The sequence below is a fragment of the Pseudophryne corroboree genome, chromosome 8 (genome assembly GCF_028390025.1).
Source record: "Pseudophryne corroboree isolate aPseCor3 chromosome 8, aPseCor3.hap2, whole genome shotgun sequence".
Classification (NCBI taxonomy): domain Eukaryota; kingdom Metazoa; phylum Chordata; class Amphibia; order Anura; family Myobatrachidae; genus Pseudophryne; species Pseudophryne corroboree.
This window is the reverse complement of record NC_086451.1, coordinates 426179982-426199420: the sequence shown is the minus strand read 5'-3', so window position 1 is coordinate 426199420 and position 19439 is coordinate 426179982. Positions and strand designations below refer to the sequence as shown.

At 44.6% G+C, this 19439-nt stretch overlaps 1 protein-coding gene across 1 annotated transcript in view; it reads right to left on the bottom strand.

Annotated features, from left to right (window-relative positions):
• Positions 1–225: 225 nt before the first annotated feature.
• The window catches only part of LOC134949923 (olfactory receptor 6C74-like), a 105535-nt gene continuing 86321 nt past the window's right edge, over positions 226–19439 (bottom strand). Inside the window, exon 2 of the mRNA XM_063938610.1 lies at positions 226–1185. Within this exon, the coding sequence (XP_063794680.1) occupies positions 226–1185 (960 nt within the window). The remainder of the gene's footprint in view (positions 1186–19439) is intronic.

The following is a 19439-nucleotide window of genomic DNA, read 5'->3' as shown; positions in this document are numbered from 1 at the left end:
ACTAAAGAGGGAGGTTAGGTTTAGGCTGCGGGCCCAGAGTGTTAGGGGGTAGAGGAGAGGGGGGAATTCCATTTATTCACACCTGTCAGGCTTAACACCATCAGGATTCCAGCATTGGTAATATGAGCGCTGGGATCCCGTGCACCGGTAATATGTACTGAATCCCTTTCTCGGCAGTGTGGAGTGCTATGGAGCCTTACAAATTAATGAAGATAAGGAGAAATGTTAAGAAATTGCTCTAATCTTCCCTAGTCTCCATCGGAGAGATGTTATAACAGATTTATTTTTCAAACTGTAAATTAGTGGATTGAGCATGGGGACAGCAGTTGTGTTAAAGAGAGCGAAAAGTTTCTTGGAGTCCAAGTTGCTTCTTAGGTTTGGTGTCAGATACTGACTGGCAAGAGTTGTGTAGAGCAATATGACAACTGTGAGGTGTGAGGAACATGTGTAGAAGGCCTTACGCTGGCCAATAGAAGATGGGATCTTTAGTATGGTGCTTATTATAAAAATATAGGGAATAAAGGTGAGCACAAATGGGGTTAGGGTAAAAAGACACAATCCTTCCATAAAAAACAACATTTCTAAAGTCGATGTATCATCACAATACATTTTTATCAGGGGAACAATATCACAGAAGAAGTGGTTAATTTCAATAGATGTATAACAAGAAAAGCTGCATAGTATTACAAAAGGAGGAATGATCTGCAAAAATCCCAACAACCAGCAAGCAGAGGCCATCAGACAACATGTTCTAGCACTCATTATCATGTGATAATGTAATGGCTTACAGATGGCTACATAGCGATCATAACTCATGGCTGTCAGTATCAATAGCTCGTGACCGGTTAACGATCCAAAAATGTACATCTGTATCATACAAGAAATGTAAGATACCGTATTATCATGAGTAATGAAACTCATAAGGACCTTATGCAGACTAATAGTGCAACATGCCATATCAACTGTGGATAAGTTTGCTAGGAAGAAATACATAGGAGTGTGGAGATGATGATCCAAACAGACCAGTAGAAAAATGGTCACATTACCACCAAGAGTGATGAGATAAATCAGCAGAACCAGGAAGAAAATTGGACCCTGCAGCTCTGGGTCATCTGAGATTCCCTTTATGATGAAGTATTTTACATTGGTTTGGTTTGTATAGATTTGTTGACCTTGATCTAAGACCTGAAAGAGAGAATGGATGTACACATTAAAATTCGGGTTGGTCAGTCACCATCCTGACAAACAGAATGCCGGCAGAGGAATCTTAATATTCAAAATACCAATGGATTTTGATGAGTATTCAAACCCTAATCATAACCCTAACCCACCCCTCCTGCAGCCTAACCCTAACCCACCCTTCCCACAGGCTAACCCTAACAATCCCCTTTGGCAGCCTAACCCTAACCATAATACTCATCTTCGGGATTCTTCTGTATTTTGACTATCAGTATTACACTGCTGGCATTGTGATAGTCGTGATGGTGAGTGCAGGGATCCTGACTACATCCCTAATAATCAACCAGTGATTGATTTAATATTGTAGCAGTCAGTGCTCTGCTTTTTTATGCAAAATTCCACTAAATTGTCCTACTGATAGGAATAATAAAAAAAAAAGTTCAACTGTAAACATGAAATACCTATCAGAAATTAAAAACTATAATAGACTGTATGATTAACTGTACAACTAAGGTTATGATATTCTCCCCATACTTGCGTGGGTTTCCTCTGGGTACTCCGGTTTCCTCCCACAATCCAAAAATATACTGATAGGTCAATTTGATCCCAACACAAATTAACCCTAGTATGAATGTGTGCGTGTGTACATGTATATGTATGTATATGTATGAATATAGATTGTAAGCTCCACTGGAGCAGGGACCGATGTGAATGGGCAAATAGTCTCTGTAAAGCGCTGCAGAATATGTGTGCGCTATATAAATAACTGGTAATAAATAAATAATGTTGTTCTTGTTTTAAAAATACACATAAAAAGGGTCTCCAGTTATGGTATAAAATAATAACAAAATGTGTAACACAAGTTTAATCATCACTATGATTATTTAATATTTATTATTAGTAAACATATATGAGAAGTAATAGGATTAATTTAACAAAGTACGGTACTTCTTCTGACTGCATACAAATAATAAGTGGTGAAGGCATAAATAAGGGATAATGATAAATGGATTATATAAAAATAGTCCTATAGTTTGAACATTTTGCACCATCCGAAGTCCACGTGATTTGGTGCTTCCAAACTCAGTGACCCAGAATATGGTCAAATAATATTACTTTCAAACAAAGGGAACCCACGAGAACTTCTCCAGATAAATGGAAACAATATTATTTTTATAAATCCGGCACAGCACAGGAAAAAATAAATTTGATTTTAGAAATATTGGGGGTTATTCAGGTCACGTCGTTAAGTGATGCGACCGCAATATCCCCGCTGTCATCTTCACTGCGCACATGCAGGTTCTGTCCTGCGTGTGCATGGTCACCGAATGCATTCAGGCCGCAATGGGTGCAAACACCTCTGCCAGATTGACAGACAGAGGCGCTCACGGGGCGGCGACAGACCATGGTGGGGGGCGGCGCTGGGAAAACAGGAGAGGGTCAGCTGTGTTTTCTGGGTGGCTGCATGACATCACATGCAGACGCTCCGATGGGAAAAATGGCGGCGGACCACTTCCATACGCAGCCTAGTTGTGGCTGCAGGGCACTGGTATAGCTATAATGGGTGCAGTGTGTGCGGTGCACACGGGGGCCCCTGAGTCCAGAGGGGCCCCCACCGCAAATGCTGCACCCATTTTTTAAATACTCACCCTTCCGGAGTCCCACGCTGACATCAGCGCCAGTGTTAAACACTGTGAAAATGGAGCAGCGGCCATTTTCACGGAGTTCTGCGCATGCGCAGTGCAAAAAACACTGGGAAAATGCCTGCCGCGCCATTTTCCCGGAGATCTGCGCAGTAGATTCTGAGCCCTCTAGTGCTTAGACTCTCAGCGCTGCCGGCAGAGAGGAGGGACCCGAATGGAGGAGGTTGCACCTGGGCCTCCTCTTCTCTTAAAGCGCCCCTGCTGCAGGGGGTCTACCCTAGTTGCTGCTACCGCAATTAAATTGCAGTCGCAGCCGCTGGGCTGACCATTCTGCATGCTGGGCGGCCTTGCCCTATGATGGGTGGCCCCCAACATGTGATAGAAAGGATTGCAGATTCTGCAATCCTTACTGAATAACCCACATAGTATAAATAAATCAGTAGTAATAGAAAATAGAAATTTGCACAAAAATAAAGCACTATTTTTTTCAGGTGAAGTAACCATCAAATAATACATCTCAATTTACTTTGAGATCACAGAAAATCCTTTCTAGTTAATGTCCACTTGTAGTTATGATATCATTGAATAAATCTGAATAAAACATACTGTACCCCATTGTGATTATAAATATGTATTACTTTCTAATTAACCACTCACCTGATTTACTGTGTGTGACATCTGTGCCTTTCTAGATAAACGCGGCCCTGCTTATTCCAAACCGACTGTCTCATTTGTGAATGTAAAGCCTTCATAGGAAAAAAGTTATGAAATAGTAAGTTCAGCACAAGAATCGCATAGAATAAGAGGTGATACATGAACAATTACTACCTACAGCATGTACCTACGGTGAACAATTACTCTATGTTCTTAATGTATCTCAAAATAAAAGGGGATCTGGTCTCTAGGTCGACAGTAACTAGGTCGACACTATCTAGGTCGACCACTATTGGTTGACAGTAACTAGGTCGGCAGGGTTTCTAGGTCGACAGAGTCTCTAGGTCGACAAGTTTCTAGGTCGACAGGTCAAAAGGTCGACATGAGTTTTTCACAATTTTTTTCTTTCTTTTGAACTTTTTCATACTTAATGATCCACGTGGACTACGATTGGAACGGTAATCTGTGTCGAGCGCAGCGAGGCACCTTGCCCGAAGCATGGCGAGCGAAGCGAGCCATGCAAGGGGACACGGTGCACTAATTGGGGTTCCCGGTCACTCTACGAAGAAAACGACATCGAAAAAACATAAAAACCTCATGTCGACCTTTTGACCTGTCGACCTAAAGACCCTGTCGACCTAGAGACCCTGTCGACCTAGTTACTGTCGACCAATAGTGGTCGACCTAGACACTGTCAACCTAGTTACTATCTACCTTCCATACCACACCCGAATAAAAGAACAATTACATTTTTATAAATCTACAAAGGATTGATGTTCAGTGAGAAACGCTTAGGCACAGATTTATCAAGCCTCGGGGAGTGATAAATTGCACGGTGATAAAGTGCCAACCAATCAGCTCCTAACTGTCATTTTTCAAAGACAGACTGTAACATGGCAGTTAGGAGCTGGTTGGTTGGTTCTTTATCACTGTGCAATTTATCACTCTCCAAGGCTTAATAAATCTGGGCATTAGTTTGGAATAAGCAGGATTAATGTTTTGTAAAGCACAGATTTTACGTAAGATGAGTGTTTAGTTGATCAAAATGGGGGTGGGGGGCAATAAGAAGCTATTGGGCTCATTTATCAATGAGTGATACATTTCACTGTGAGTGATAAATTGCACCAACGAAGCAGCTCCTAACTGTCACTTTTCAAACACAGCCATGTAACATGGCAGTTAGAAGCTGATTGGCTGGTGCACTTTATAATTTACATCAAAATATATCGCTCATTGATAAATGAGCCCATATGTTTCATGATGTATGCACCATTTATAGCACAAACCTATATCACTACAAGTCTCAGCACACATTTAAACCCATGTGCATTGTTAGCACTTGTAGAAATAAATGATTATTGCCCCTTAATGAAGGTATAAATTAATTTTTCCTACTTCAGAAGTAGAAATGTATCCTGATACCATGATAAAGGTATACTGTATATTTATTTTGCTTCCTTAATACAGTACAAGTATACATTTTGCCTCCTTAATAAATAAATGATCATTGCCCCCACAATTAATAAGTCAATGTTCTCTGGCTTTTGTCCTGTATTGGCAGATAGCTGAAATCGCATGCAGTTTTGTGCTACTGTATCTTATCGGGATGCGGTTAATTTACCGGCTGTTGGGATCCCGGCTGTCAGAATCCCGACGACAGAATCCCAACACCTGTCACAATGCTGGCAGCGGCGCCGGAATCCCAAAATGGTAAGGACACTTGGGCCTTTTGTAATCACCTGCAAGATGCAGACTCTGGTAAGATTCAAGCTAGTCTACCAATTTTTTTTAAAATGGCAATCAATTAAAAGGCAACACCTACCTGGTTTTGCCTTGCAAATTATTGCCACTTTCAAAACACAAACAGACTCACCGGAATTTCATAAGCCCTATTGTTCCTTCTTTTTATTCCTTTTCCTAACTGCAGATTGCTAAATGAGGCAGATGTACTAAGCCTTAGAGAGTGATAAAGTGTAGAGAGGTAAATGGACAGATTTATCAACAGGTGATATTCTTGTTATCACTCGTTACGAATAATAAATGGTACTGCAGCCAATCATCTCCCTACTGTCATGTGTGTGAAAAATAACAATTAGGAGCTGATTGGCTGGAGAAATATTTATCATTCGGAATGAGTGAAAAAAAGAATATCACTTGTTGATAAATCTGTCAACCAAAGTACCAATCAATCAGTTACTAACTGTAATTTTTCAAACACAGCCTGTAACATGGCAGTTAGTAGCCGATTGGCTGGTACTTTATCTCTCTCTAGTTTATTACTCTCCAAGGCTTAGTACATCTTTACCTTAAATTACTAAGTTTTGTATAAACAATTATGTGCCATCAGTGCATTTGCTCACCTATACAGTATGTATTTACTTACATGTTCCGGTCACACCTGGTGTCTCCAACTAAACTCAAAGACAACTGTGTAACATTCACACACTGGAAGTGGCTTTTATACACTCTGCGGAATGCGATTACAAATTAATGTGTCTATATATAATAATAGATTGTGCTATTTTGTACGTGTGCACACATACAGGAAAAGAACCTGCTATTGGTAATTAATCCCATTGGTACCCTTTACAATGATCTAATTAGTTAGACTTTGTCAAAAACTATGTGTACATACATAATTAGTTTGATTGCAAGTGTCACAGTAATATATCATTGGATAAATAATGCTGTGAGTAAATAATAACAAATAAAGTAACATTTTCATAATTTCCTTTTATAGATCTAACAACATATTACGGCTGACCCTGCTGTTTGGCGCATGCACTGAGTGATGGGGTAATATTTAATTCAGATCATTTGTGGAGTCAGAGAACGACTGTGCATATGCTGATACAGGTCATCTGCTGTCTAGCCACTAGTATGCCCACCTACTGTATAATCCACTGGTTTTTTTTAGTGGTTATCACTAGAGATGAGCGGGTTCGGTTCCTCGGAATCCGTACCCGCCCGAACTTCATGTTTTTTTACACGGGTCCGAGCGACTCGGATCTTCCCGCCTTGCTCGGTTAACCCGAACGCGCCCGAACGTCATCATCCCGCTGTCGGATTCTCGCGAGGCTCGGATTCTATCGCGAGACTCGGATTCTATATAAGGAGCCGCGCGTCGCCGCCATTTTCACACGTGCATTGAGATTGATAGGGAGAGGACGTGGCTGGCGTCCTCTCCGTTTATAGAGAAGAGAGTGAGACTAGAGTAGAGAGAGACACAGTATTTACTTTAGTAATTTTGGGGAGCATTAGGAGGAGTACTACTACTTGCTGAAGTGATAGTGTGACTGTATATCTGACTTGTGGGGGAGACAGTGGGGAGCAGTTAGAGTCTGAGAGCAGGAGTACATATTTTAACGTACAGTGCACACTTTTGCTGCCAGAGTGCCACACTGCCATTGTGACCACACTGACCACCAGTATAATATATATTGTGATTGTCTGCTTAGGAGTACTACTTGCAAGTTGCTGATAGTGTGACCAGTGACCTGACCACCAGTTTAATTAATCACCACCAGTTTAATATATATATATATATATATATATAATTGTATATAATATACATATAATTGTATACCACCTACCCGTGTTTTTTTTTTTTTTTTTCTTTCTTCTTGATACATACTACTATAGTAGCTTACTGTAGCAGTCTGCGGTGCTGCTGAGCTGACAGTGTCCAGCAGGTCCGTCATCAGTCATTACATAATAAATATATATACCTGTCCGGCTGCAGTACTAGTGATATTATATATATATATATATATTAATTTCATCTCATTATCATCCAGTCTATATTAGCAGCAGACACAGTATGGTAGTCCACGGCTGTAGCTACCTCTGTGTCGGCAGTCGCTGGTCCATCCATAATTGTATACCACCTACCCGTGTTTTTTTTTTTTTCTTTCTTCTTGATACATACTACTATAGTAGCTTACTGTAGCAGTCTGCGGTGCTGCTGAGCTGACAGTGTCCAGCAGGTCCGTCATCAGTCATTACATAATAAATATATATACCTGTCCGGCTGCAGTACTAGTGATATTATATATATATATATTAATTTCATCTCATTATCATCCAGTCTATATTAGCAGCAGACACAGTACGGTAGTCCACGGCTGTAGCTACCTCTGTGTCGGCAGTCGCTGGTCCATCCATAATTGTATACCACCTACCCGTGTTTTTTTTTTCTTTCTTCTTGATACATACTACTATAGTAGCTTACTGTAGCAGTCTGCGGTGCTGCTGAGCTGACAGTGTCCAGCAGGTCCGTCATCAGTCATTACATAATAAATATATATACCTGTCCGGCTGCAGTACTAGTGATATTATATATATATATATTAATTTGATCTCATTATCATCCAGTCTATATTAGCAGCAGACACAGTACGGTAGTCCACGCCTGTAGCTACCTCTGTGTCGGCAGTCGCTGGTCCATCCATAATTGTATACCACCTACCCGTGGTTTTTTTTTTCTTCTTGATACATACTACTATAGTAGCTTACTGTAGCAGTCTGCGGTGCTGCTGAGCTGACAGTGTCCAGCAGGTCCGTCATCAGTCATTACATAATAAATATATATACCTGTCCGGCTGCAGTACTAGTGATATTATATATATATATAAATTTCATCTCATTATCATCCAGTCTATATTAGCAGCAGACACAGTACGGTAGTCCACGGCTGTAGCTACCTCTGTGTCGGCAGTCGCTGGTCCATCCATAATTGTATACCACCTCCCCCTGGTTTTTTTTTTCTTTCTTCTTGATACATACTACTATAGTAGCTTACTGTAGCAGTCTGCGGTGCTGCTGAGCTGACAGTGTCCAGCAGGTCCGTCATCAGTCATTACATAATAAATATATATACCTGTCCGGCTGCAGTACTAGTGATATTATATATATATATATATATATTAATTTCATCTCATTATCATCCAGTCTATATTAGCAGCAGACACAGTACGGTAGTCCACGGCTGTAGCTACCTCTGTGTCGGCAGTCGCTGGTCCATCCATAAGTATACTAGTATCAATCCATCTCCATTGTTTACCTGAGGTGCCTTTTAGCTGTGCCTATTAAAATATGGAGAACAAAAATGTTGAGGTTCCAAAATTAGGGAAAGATCAAGATCCACTTCCACCTCGTGCTGAAGCTGCTGCCACTAGTCATGGCCGAGACGATGAAATGCCAGCAACTTCGTCTGCCAAGGCCGATGCCCAATGTCATAGTACAGAGCATGTAAAATCCAAAACACCAAATATCAGTAAAAAAAGGACTCCAAAATCTAAAATAAAATTGTCGGAGGAGAAGCGTAAACTTGCCAATATGCCATTTACCACACGGAGTGGCAAGGAACGGCTGAGGCCCTGGCCTATGTTCATGGCTAGTGGTTCAGCTTCACATGAGGATGGAAGCACTCAGCCTCTCGCTAGAAAACTGAAAAGACTCAAGCTGGCAAAAGTACCGCAAAGAACTGTGCGTTCTTCGAAATCCCAAATCCACAAGGAGAGTCCAATTGTGTCGGTTGCGATGCCTGACCTTCCCAACACTGGACGTGAAGAGCATGCGCCTTCCACCATTTGCACGCCCCCTGCAAGTGCTGGAAGGAGCACCCGCAGTCCAGTTCCTGATAGTCAGATTGAAGATGTCAGTGTTGAAGTACACCAGGATGAGGAGGATATGGGTGTTGCTGGCGCTGGGGAGGAAATTGACAAGGAGGATTCTGATGGTGAGGTGATTTGTTTAAGTCAGGCACCCGGGGAGACACCTGTTGTCCGTGGGAGGAATAGGGCCGTTGACATGCCTGGTGAAAATACCAAAAAAATCAGCTCTTCGGTGTGGAAGTATTTCACCAGAAATGCGGACAACATTTGTCAAGCCGTGTGTTGCCTTTGTCAAGCTGTAATAAGTAGGGGTAAGGACGTTAACCACCTCGGAACATCCTCCCTTATACGTCACCTGCAGCGCATTCATAATAAGTCAGTGACAAGTTCAAAAACTTTGGGCGACAGCGGAAGCAGTCCACTGACCAGTAAATCCCTTCCTCTTGTAACCAAGCTCACGCAAACCACCCCACCAACTCCCTCAGTGTCAATTTCCTCCTTCCCCAGGAATGCCAATAGTCCTGCAGGCCATGTCACTGGCAATTCTGACGAGTCCTCTCCAGCCTGGGATTCCTCCGATGCATCCTTGCGTGTAACGCCTACTGCTGCTGGCGCTGCTGTTGTTGCTGCTGGGAGTCGATGGTCATCCCAGAGGGGAAGTCGTAAGCCCACTTTTACTACTTCCACCAAGCAATTAACTGTCCAACAGTCCTTTGCGAGGAAGATGAAATATCACAGCAGTCATCCTGTTGCAAAGCGGATAACTGAGGCCTTGACAACTATGTTGGTGTTAGACGTGCGTCCGGTATCCGCCGTTAGTTCACAGGGAACTGACAATTTCTTGAGGTAGTGTGCCCCCGTTACCAAATACCATCTAGGTTCCACTTCTCTAGGCAGGCGATACCGAGAATGTACACGGACGTCAGAAAAAGACTCACCAGTGTCCTAAAAAATGCAGTTGTACCCAATGTCCACTTAACCACGGACATGTGGACAAGTGGAGCAGGGTAGGGTCAGGACTATATGACTGTGACAGCCCACTGGGTAGATGTATGGACTCCCGCCGCAAGAACAGCAGCGGCGGCACCAGTAGCAGCATCTCGCAAACGCCAACTCTTTCCTAGGCAGGCTACGCTTTGTATCACCGGTTTCCAGAATACGCACACAGCTGAAAACCTCTTACGGCAACTGAGGAAGATCATCGCAGAATGGCTTACCCCAATTGGACTCTCCTGTGGATTTGTGGCATCGGACAACGCCAGCAATATTGTGTGTGCATTAAATATGGGCAAATTCCAGCACGTCCCATGTTTTGCACATACCTTGAATTTAGTGGTGCAGAATTTTTTAAAAAACGACAGGGGCGTGCAAGAGATGCTGTCGGTGGCCAGAAGAATTGCGGGACACTTTCGGCGTACAGGCACCACGTACAGAAGACTGGAGCACCACCAAAAACGCCTGAACCTGCCCTGCCATCATCTGAAGCAAGAAGTGGTAACGAGGTGGAATTCAACCCTATATATGCTTCAGAGGATGGAGGAGCAGCAAAAGGCCATTCAAGCCTATACAATTGAGCACGATATAGGAGGTGGAATGTACCTGTCTCAAGCGCAGTGGAGAATGATTTCAACGTTGTGCAAGGTTCTGCAACCTTTTGAACTTGCCACACGTGAAGTCAGTTCAGACACTGCCAGCCTGAGTCAGGTCATTCCCCTCATCAGGCTTTTGCAGAAGAAGCTGGAGGCATTGAAGGAGGAGCTAAAAGGGAGCGATTCCGTTAGGCATGTGGGACTTGTGGATGGAGCCCTTAATTCGCTTAACAAGGATTCACGGGTGGTCAATCTGTTGAAATCAGAGCACTACATTTTGGCCACCGTGCTCGATCCTAGATTTAAAACCTACGTTGGATCTCTCTTTCCGGCAGACACAAGTCTGCTGGGGTTCAAAGACCTGCTGGTGACAAAATTGTCAAGTCAAGCGGAACGCGACCTGTCAACATCTCCTCCTTCACATTCTCCCGCAACTGGGGGTGCGAGGAAAAGGCTCAAAATTCCGAGCCCACCCGCTGGCGGTGATGCAGGGCAGTCTGGAGCGACTGCTGATGCTGACATCTGGTCCGGACTGAAGGACCTGACAATGATTACGGACATGTCGTCTACTGTCACTGCATATGATTCTCTCCCCATTGAAAGAATGGTGGAGGATTATATGAGTGACCGCATCCAAGTAGGCACGTCAGACAGTCCGTACTTATACTGGCAGGAAAAAGAGGCAATTTGGAGGCCCTTGCACAAACTGGCTTTATTCTACCTAAGTTGCCCTCCCACAAGTGTGTACTCCGAAAGAGTGTTTAGTGCCGCCGCTCACCTTGTCAGCAATCGGCATACGAGGTTACTTCCAGAAAATGTGGAGAAGATGATGTTCATTAAAATGAATTATAATCAATTCCTCCGTGGAGACATTGACCAGCAGCAATTGCCTCCACAAAGTACACAGGGAGCTGAGATGGTGGATTCCAGTGGGGACGAATTGATAATCTGTGAGGAGCGGGATGTACACGGTGATATATCGGAGGATGATGATGAGGTGGACATCTTGCCTCTGTAGAGCCAGTTTGTGCAAGGAGAGATTAATTGCTTCTTTTTCGGTGGGGGTCCAAACCAACCCGTCATTTCAGTCACAGTCGCGTGGCAGACCCTGTCACTGAAATGATGGGTTGGTTAAAGTGTGCATGTCCTGTTTATACAACATAAGGGTGGGTGGGAGGGCCCAAGGACAATTCCATCTTGCACCTCTTTTTTCTTTCATTTTTATTTGCGTCATGTGCTGTTTGGGGAGTGTTTTTTGGAAGGGCCATCCTGCGTGACACTGCAGTACCACTCCTAGATGGGCCAGGTGTTTGTGTCGGCCACTAGGGTCGCTTATCTTACTCACACAGCTACCTCATTGCGCCTCTTTTTTTCTTTGCGTCATGTGCTGTTTGGGGAGTGTTTTTTGGAAGGGCCATCCTGCGTGACACTGCAGTGCCACTCCTAGATGGGCCAGATGTTTGTGTCGGCCACTAGGGTCGCTTAGCTTACTCACACAGCTACCTCATTGCGCCTCTTTTTTTCTTCTTTGCGTCATGTGCTGTTTGGGGAGTGTTTTTTGGAAGGGCCATCCTGCGTGACACTGCAGTGCCACTCCTAGATGGGCCAGGTGTTTGTGTCGGCCACTAGGGTCGCTTATCTTACTCACACAGCTACCTCATTGCGCCTCTTTTTTTCTTTGCGTCATGTGCTGTTTGGGGAGTGTTTTTTGGAAGGGCCATCCTGCGTGACACTGCAGTGCCACTCCTAGATGGGCCAGGTGTTTGTGTCGGCCACTAGGGTCGCTTATCTTACTCACACAGCTACCTCATTGCGCCTCTTTTTTTCTTTGCGTCATGTGCTGTTTGGGGAGTGTTTTTTGGAAGGGCCATCCTGCGTGACACTGCAGTGCCACTCCTAGATGGGCAAGGTGTTTGTGTCGGCCACTAGGGTCGCTTATCTTACTCACACAGCTACCTCATTGCGCCTCTTTTTTTCTTTGCGTCATGTACGGTTTGGGGAGTGTTTTTTGGAAGGGCCATCCTGCGTGACACTGCAGTGCCACTCCTAGATGGGCCAGGTGTTTGTGTCGGCCACTAGGGTCGCTTATCTTACTCACACGGGTGGTCTTCTGTATGCCGGCGGTCGGCCTCCCGGCGCTCAGTATACCGGCGCCGGGAGCCCGACAACCGGCATACCGACACTTATTTTCCCTCGTGGGGTCCACGACCACCATAGAGGGAGAATAAAATAGTGTGGAGCGCGTAGCGCGCCACCGTGCCCGTAGCGTGGCGAGCGCAGCGAGCCCGCAAGGGGCTCATTTGCGCTCGCCACGCTGTCGGTAAGCCGGCGGTCGGGCTCCCGGCGCCGGGATGCTGGTCGCCGGGAGCCCGACCGCCGGCCAGCCGTAGTGAACCCTACTCACACAGCTACCTCATTGCGCCTCTTTTTTTCTTTGCGTCATGTGCTGTTTGGGGAGTGTTTTTTGGAAGGGCCATCCTGCGTGACACTGCAGTGCCACTCCTAGATGGGCCAGGGTGTTTGTGTCGGCCACTAGGGTCGCTTAACTTAGTCATCCAGCGACCTCGGTGCAAATTTTAGGACTAAAAATAATATTGTGAGGTGTGAGGTATTCAGAATAGACTGAAAATGAGTGGAAATTATGGTTTTTGAGGTTAATAATACTTTGGGATCAAAATGACCCCCAAATTCTATGATTTAAGCAGTTTTTTAGTGTTTTTTGAAAAAAACACCAGATTCCAAAACACACCCGAATCCGACAAAAAAAATTCGGTGAGGTTTTGCCAAAACGCGGTCGAACCCAAAACACGGCTGCGGAACCGAACCCAAAACCAAAACACAAAACCCGAAAAATTTCAAGTGCACATCTCTAGTTATCACATCAGCATTGATGTCATTTTCAGGCCACAATAAATTTTTGGCAAATTGTTCAAAATTCAGACTGTGATGTCACAGAATGAGTGCCCAGCATATATTTATATAATCCCTAAGGCAGGGTCGGACTGTCCCAGAGGGGTAGAGGGGAAATAGCTGGTGGGTCCCATTGCCTGAGGGTCCCACCCCTTTCTCTAATGCCAGGTTCTAGACAGTGCAGTCAAATTATACATTGTTACTCTATTAGGGAGTCAGATAAATGGGGCCTTATGTAATGACGTCCGAGTTGTCCGGAAGTGTGGGTTTCCGGAAGAACGAGGATGTTTTTTAAAGCGACAATCATTTACAATGCATGGTTTTGTCTTGTAAATGATTGGCACTTAAAAAAAAGTCAGTCCGGACGGTAACCCACACGTCTAGCCAACTTGGACGTCATTACATCCGGCCCATGGTCTGTATGGCTGTCCAAGTCTCTGTGTGGCTGGTCTCTCTCCATAGTAACTGACCACACCCCTTAAGCATGGGCCTCTACCACTGCATTCCGCCAGCAGGCCCTTTATGCTCCAGTCTGACATTGGGGGTCATTCTGCTAGCTGCCGTTGTTCGCTGCGTAGCGATCAGTGAAAAAATGGCTAATCTGTGCATGCGTATGCACCGCAATGCGCATGCGCGTCGTACGGATATGAAGTCCATTGTGGTTTTGCACTGGTTCTAGCGACGATTCCAATCGCACAGCCAAACACAAGGAGATTGACAGAAAGAGGGCGTTTATCGGTGTCAACTGACCGTTTTCTGGGAGTGTTTGGAAAAATGCAGACGTGGTCGGGCATTTGCTGGGCGGATATCTGACGTCATAACTGTGTCAGTCATCGCAGCAATCATCGCACAGGATAAGTAACTACAGGGCTGGTCTTGTTTTGCACAAAATGTGTTTGCAGGCGCTCGGCTGCACAGGCGTTTGCACTCCTGCAGAGTGAAAATACACTCCCCCGTGGGCGGCGACTATGCATTTGCACGGCTGCTAAAAACTGCTAGCGAGCGATCAACTCGAAATGACCCCCATTGCCCCTTAGCTGACAATAAAAAAATAAAATTATAGAGAGATAAAATAGAAGAAGAGTTACAAGGGCATGCAGTCAACATGTAGACAATCACAACATCAAAACCACAATGCCGACATCTGCAAAAATGTTGACATGTTTGCAATGTCAACATCTGATATGTTGACATTCTGCAGAATGCTGACATTAGAGCTAGGCTGCGGGACTGGAAGGTTAGGGTTACTCTGTGGGATGGAGGGGTAGGCTGCAGTGAGATAGTGTTAGGGGTGGTGATAGGAATAGAGGTAACACACTGACGCCACTAAAACTCAGCGTCAACTGGCTGACAGTGCACATAACACCACCGGAGTCACCTGGACAGGTAAATGAAGCTGTAGTACTGCTGGGACTGTTTATCGACATTCTAATCATGTTGACATTTCTTCAGTTTTGAGATGATGAATGTCAACATGGTCAAAATGGTGATATTCTTTTTTTTTGTTTAATCAGATTTTTATTAAGGATTTTCAGTGTATAAACAGAAAGAGGGAAAACACCCATACATATACAGGTAGAAAAACATCAATATCAACAGTGTGTAGTGATAAATACAAATCGAGTTGTACAGATGTCAAAGGGAAAATAAACAACCCCATGGAGGCGATTGGGTGCATTAGGGGTAGAATATACCAAGTGATGTAGAAGATGGAGTTGTACTGCATTAGGTAAAAGTGTTTTCACATTTAATACATATATAGATTAATTGAATAAGAGAGTAAAAGAATAGGAGCGCCCGAAGGCAATAAGATAGAAGTAGGGAGAAGTGTGAGGTAGGAAAGGGAGAGAGTAAGAGAAGGAAAGCGGGGGTTGGAGAGGTTGGGGGGGGGGGGGGGGGTTTACCACTTAACAAGTTAATGGGATGTAGAGAATAAAGATTTCAGTTATCATCCAAGGGAGTGGCTAAGTAGGCCCGGGAGGTCTTGTATTCCAACCAGGGGGACCATGTGGAATCGAATTCACGAGATTTGCCTATCGATGCGAGGAACAAGTCCTCCATTCTCATAAAATAATTCAGTTTAGTGAACCATGCACGACTCGTAGGAGGATTGTGGGATCTCCACCTGGCCGGGATAACCGCACGTACTGCATTGCTTAAGTGTCGTAGCAGGGAGTGTTTGTGTTGAGACATTGGGATTGTAGAATGGTTGATAAGCCAGAATGCTGGGTCATGTGGGATTTGGGTTTTAAGGATAATCTGAGAGATGCGTATAACTTCCCGCCAGAAGGGTTGGATTAGTGAGCATGTCCACCAGATATGTAAAAGGGTGCCAGATGAGGAGGAGCAGCGCCAACAGATAGCCGACGAGGATGGGTACATAGCATGGAGGAGGGAGGGGTGTCTGTACCATCTCGTCATAACTTTATATTGAGTCTCTCTTACTTGGACGCAAACAGAGCTTGTATGGGTTTTTAAGCATATCTTTTCCCAGTCTCTACACGACAGAGAGATGCCCAGGTCTCTCTCCCATGCCACAGCAAAGGATGGGGTGTCGGAAGGTTGGGAGTGGCAGACAATCTTGTAAAGCGTGGAAATAGTGTGGGTCGGGTCATGGACAGCAACGCAAAGTTTCTCAAAAAGAGTCATCTCTCTGGCGGCGTTCTGGAGTCTAGAGCTAGATATCAAAAAGTGTCTTATTTGCAGGAATTTCCAAAAGTCCTGTTGGGGGATGTCCCACTTTGCCCTGAGTTCTGAGAATTGTTTGACTACAGTTGATGACACCATCTGGCCGACTCTGAACAAACCTGTTGATGCCCAATGTGAGAAGTGGGCTGGATTGATTCCCGGTGCAAATTCAGGGTTGGCCAGAAAGGACGTCAAAGGGCTGAATTTAGAAGAGATGTAAGGTAATGTGCGCAGTGATTTCCACGTAGTAAGTGTAGGAGTAATGGTAGGATGGGGGAGGAGCAGTTTGGGGGGGGAGGGGAGCCAGGGAAATATTTCTGGGAATTGTTGTACATACAGGCCCTCCAACTGCACCCATTGTTTAAGCTCTCGGTATCTTGTCCAATCTAAGATTCTATTCAGAAGGATGGCATGATAGTAGTTTTTTATATCAGGAAGCTGAAGGCCGCCACTTACAATCGGTTTTGTCATTTGGGAGCAACTAATCCTAGGTCTCCTCCGTTGCCAGACAAATTGTCGAATCAAGAGTGAGATTGATCGAAACCATGTCTCCGGGATACGGATCGGGAGGGTCTGCATCAAATATAATAATTTAGGGAGGGTGTTCATCTTGACTACAAAATGGTGATATTCTAATGTGGACATTATGAATGCAGATATGATGAATGTCGGCAAAACAAATTAAACCCTACACACACACAAACACACACACACACACACACACACACACACACACACACACACACACACACACACACACACACAATGCAAGTATCTTATGTTTTTGCCTTTGGCAAGCCTAAATCACACACTATACAATTATCAAGCCTATCAGTCAATAATTGTATAATCTAGTAGAAAAATTGATAGTGCATATGCACGTACGACACGAGAACCAGTTATCTGTTCGGATTGAATGATTGGGTCATCCAGCCTGCTAAAAAGATGAGACAATTGTTGTGCTGCGACCTTGCAAATTGTGTAGTGTGTATGCAGTTCTGATCATCTGTCTGTCATTTGGCAATGTGGAATCATGTTTATCTGGTGTGTATACAGAGACACAGATAATCTTTAGGATAGATACAGTATTTGTATGAAGGTTAATTATACACTCCACATCGGATATTCCCAGGATCATTTCTTAGTTCAGAAAATCATCTAGGCAGTCGGATTGTGACAGAAATCTTTCCAGTGTGTAGATCACTTTCTCCAATATCTGGTGTCTGGGGAGGTATCATGAGATGTAGGATCTATGAAGGAGGCACAGTATACATGGGATGCATATGGCTGTAAATACTATACTGGTGCAACTCAAAAAGTTGAATTGGAACCTATAGACTTTTTATGTTGGTAATTGTGGTCAGATTGTACAAGAAGTAAATTTTGGTCAGATTTCTGGAGTTAACTGTTGTGCTCTGATTCGCTCTCCCCGTATTCTCTACTTTTCTAGACTATAATTTAGCAGGTGAACACATCTACTGTTATGCTGTCCATACATTAAGCTGCATGTGTGGGCCAAGACACCTGCCCATCCCAAACACAGGGGGTAATTCCGAGTTGATCGCAGCAGCAAATTTGTTAGCAGTTGGGCTAGACCATGGTGGTCATTCCGAGTTGATCGCTCGCTTGCTGTTTATAGCAGCCATGCAAACATTATGCCGCCTCCCACTGGGAGTGTATTTTAGCTTAGCAGAAGTGCGAACGAAAGGATCGCAGAGCGGCTACAAAGTTTTTTTGTGCAGTTTTAGAGTAGCTCAAAACCTACTCAGCGCTTGCGATCATTTCAGACTCTTCAGTTCCTGTTTTGACGTCACAAACACGCCCTGCGTTCGCCCAGCCACTCCTGCATTTTTCCTAGCATGCCTGCGTTTTTTTCAACACTCCCGGAAAACGGTCAGTTGACACCCAGAAACGCCCTCTTCATGTAAACCACTCTGCGGCCAGCAGTGCGACTGAAAAGCTTCGCTAGACCCTGTGTGAAACTACATAGTTCGTTGTAATAGTACAGCATTGCGCCACATACGCATGCGCAGAAGTGCCGATTTTGTGCCTCATCGCTGCACAGCGAACGAATGCAGCTAGCGATCAACTCGGAATGACCACCTATGTGCAGTGCAGGGGGGGGGGGGTGGCAGATATAGCATGTGCAGAGAGAGTTAGATATGGGTGGGGTGGGTTCAATCTGAAATCTAAATTGCAGTGTAAAAATAAAGCAGCAAGTATTTACCCTGCACAGAAACAATATAACCCACCCAAATCTAACTCTCTCTTCACATGTTACATCTGCCCCCCCCCCCCCCCCCTGCAGTGCACATGGTTTTGCCCAACTGCTAACAAATTTGCTGCTGCAATCAACTCTGAATTACCCCCACAGTCTGATTAGGAATAGGATATATCAAATGTTGATTGGAATGGGAGCAAAACCTTGCACACAATAGAAGAGTGCAGTCATTGAGATAAATAATAATAAATAATAACAAGAATCTTGTTTTGCATAATTCAGACCTGATTTTTTTGCAGAGCTGCGATCAGGTCAGAACTGCGCATGCATATGCTCCACAATGCGCAGGTGCATTGCCCCCTGGCGACGGAGATCGCCAGACAGCGACAGGTTTAACGAAGAAAGTGATCACATTGGCGAATGCAAGAAGATTGACAGGAAGTAGGCGTTTGTGGGTGTCAACTGACCGTCTCTAGGGAGTGGCCGTAAAAACACAGGCGTGTCCATTAGAGATGAGCGGGTTCGGTTTCTCTGAATCCGAACCCGCCCGAACTTCATGGTTTTTTTCACGGGTCCGAGCAGACTCGGATCCTCCCGCCTTGCTCGGTTAACCCGAGCGCGCCCGAACGTCATCATGACGCTGTCGGATTCTCGCGAGACTCGGATTCTATATAAGGAGCCGCGCGTCGCCGCCATTTTCACACGTGCATTGAGATTGATAGTGAGAGGACGTGGCTGGCGTCCTCTCCATTTAGATTATAAGAGAGAGAGATTTACTGGAGCTTAGGACTAGGAGGAGTACTGTAGAAGTGTAGAGAGTGCAGAGAGTTTACTAGTGAGTGACCACCAGACAGTGCAGTTTATTTAATATATCCGTTCTCTGCCTGAAAAAAGCGATACACACAGTGACTCAGTCACATACCATATCTGTGTGCACTGC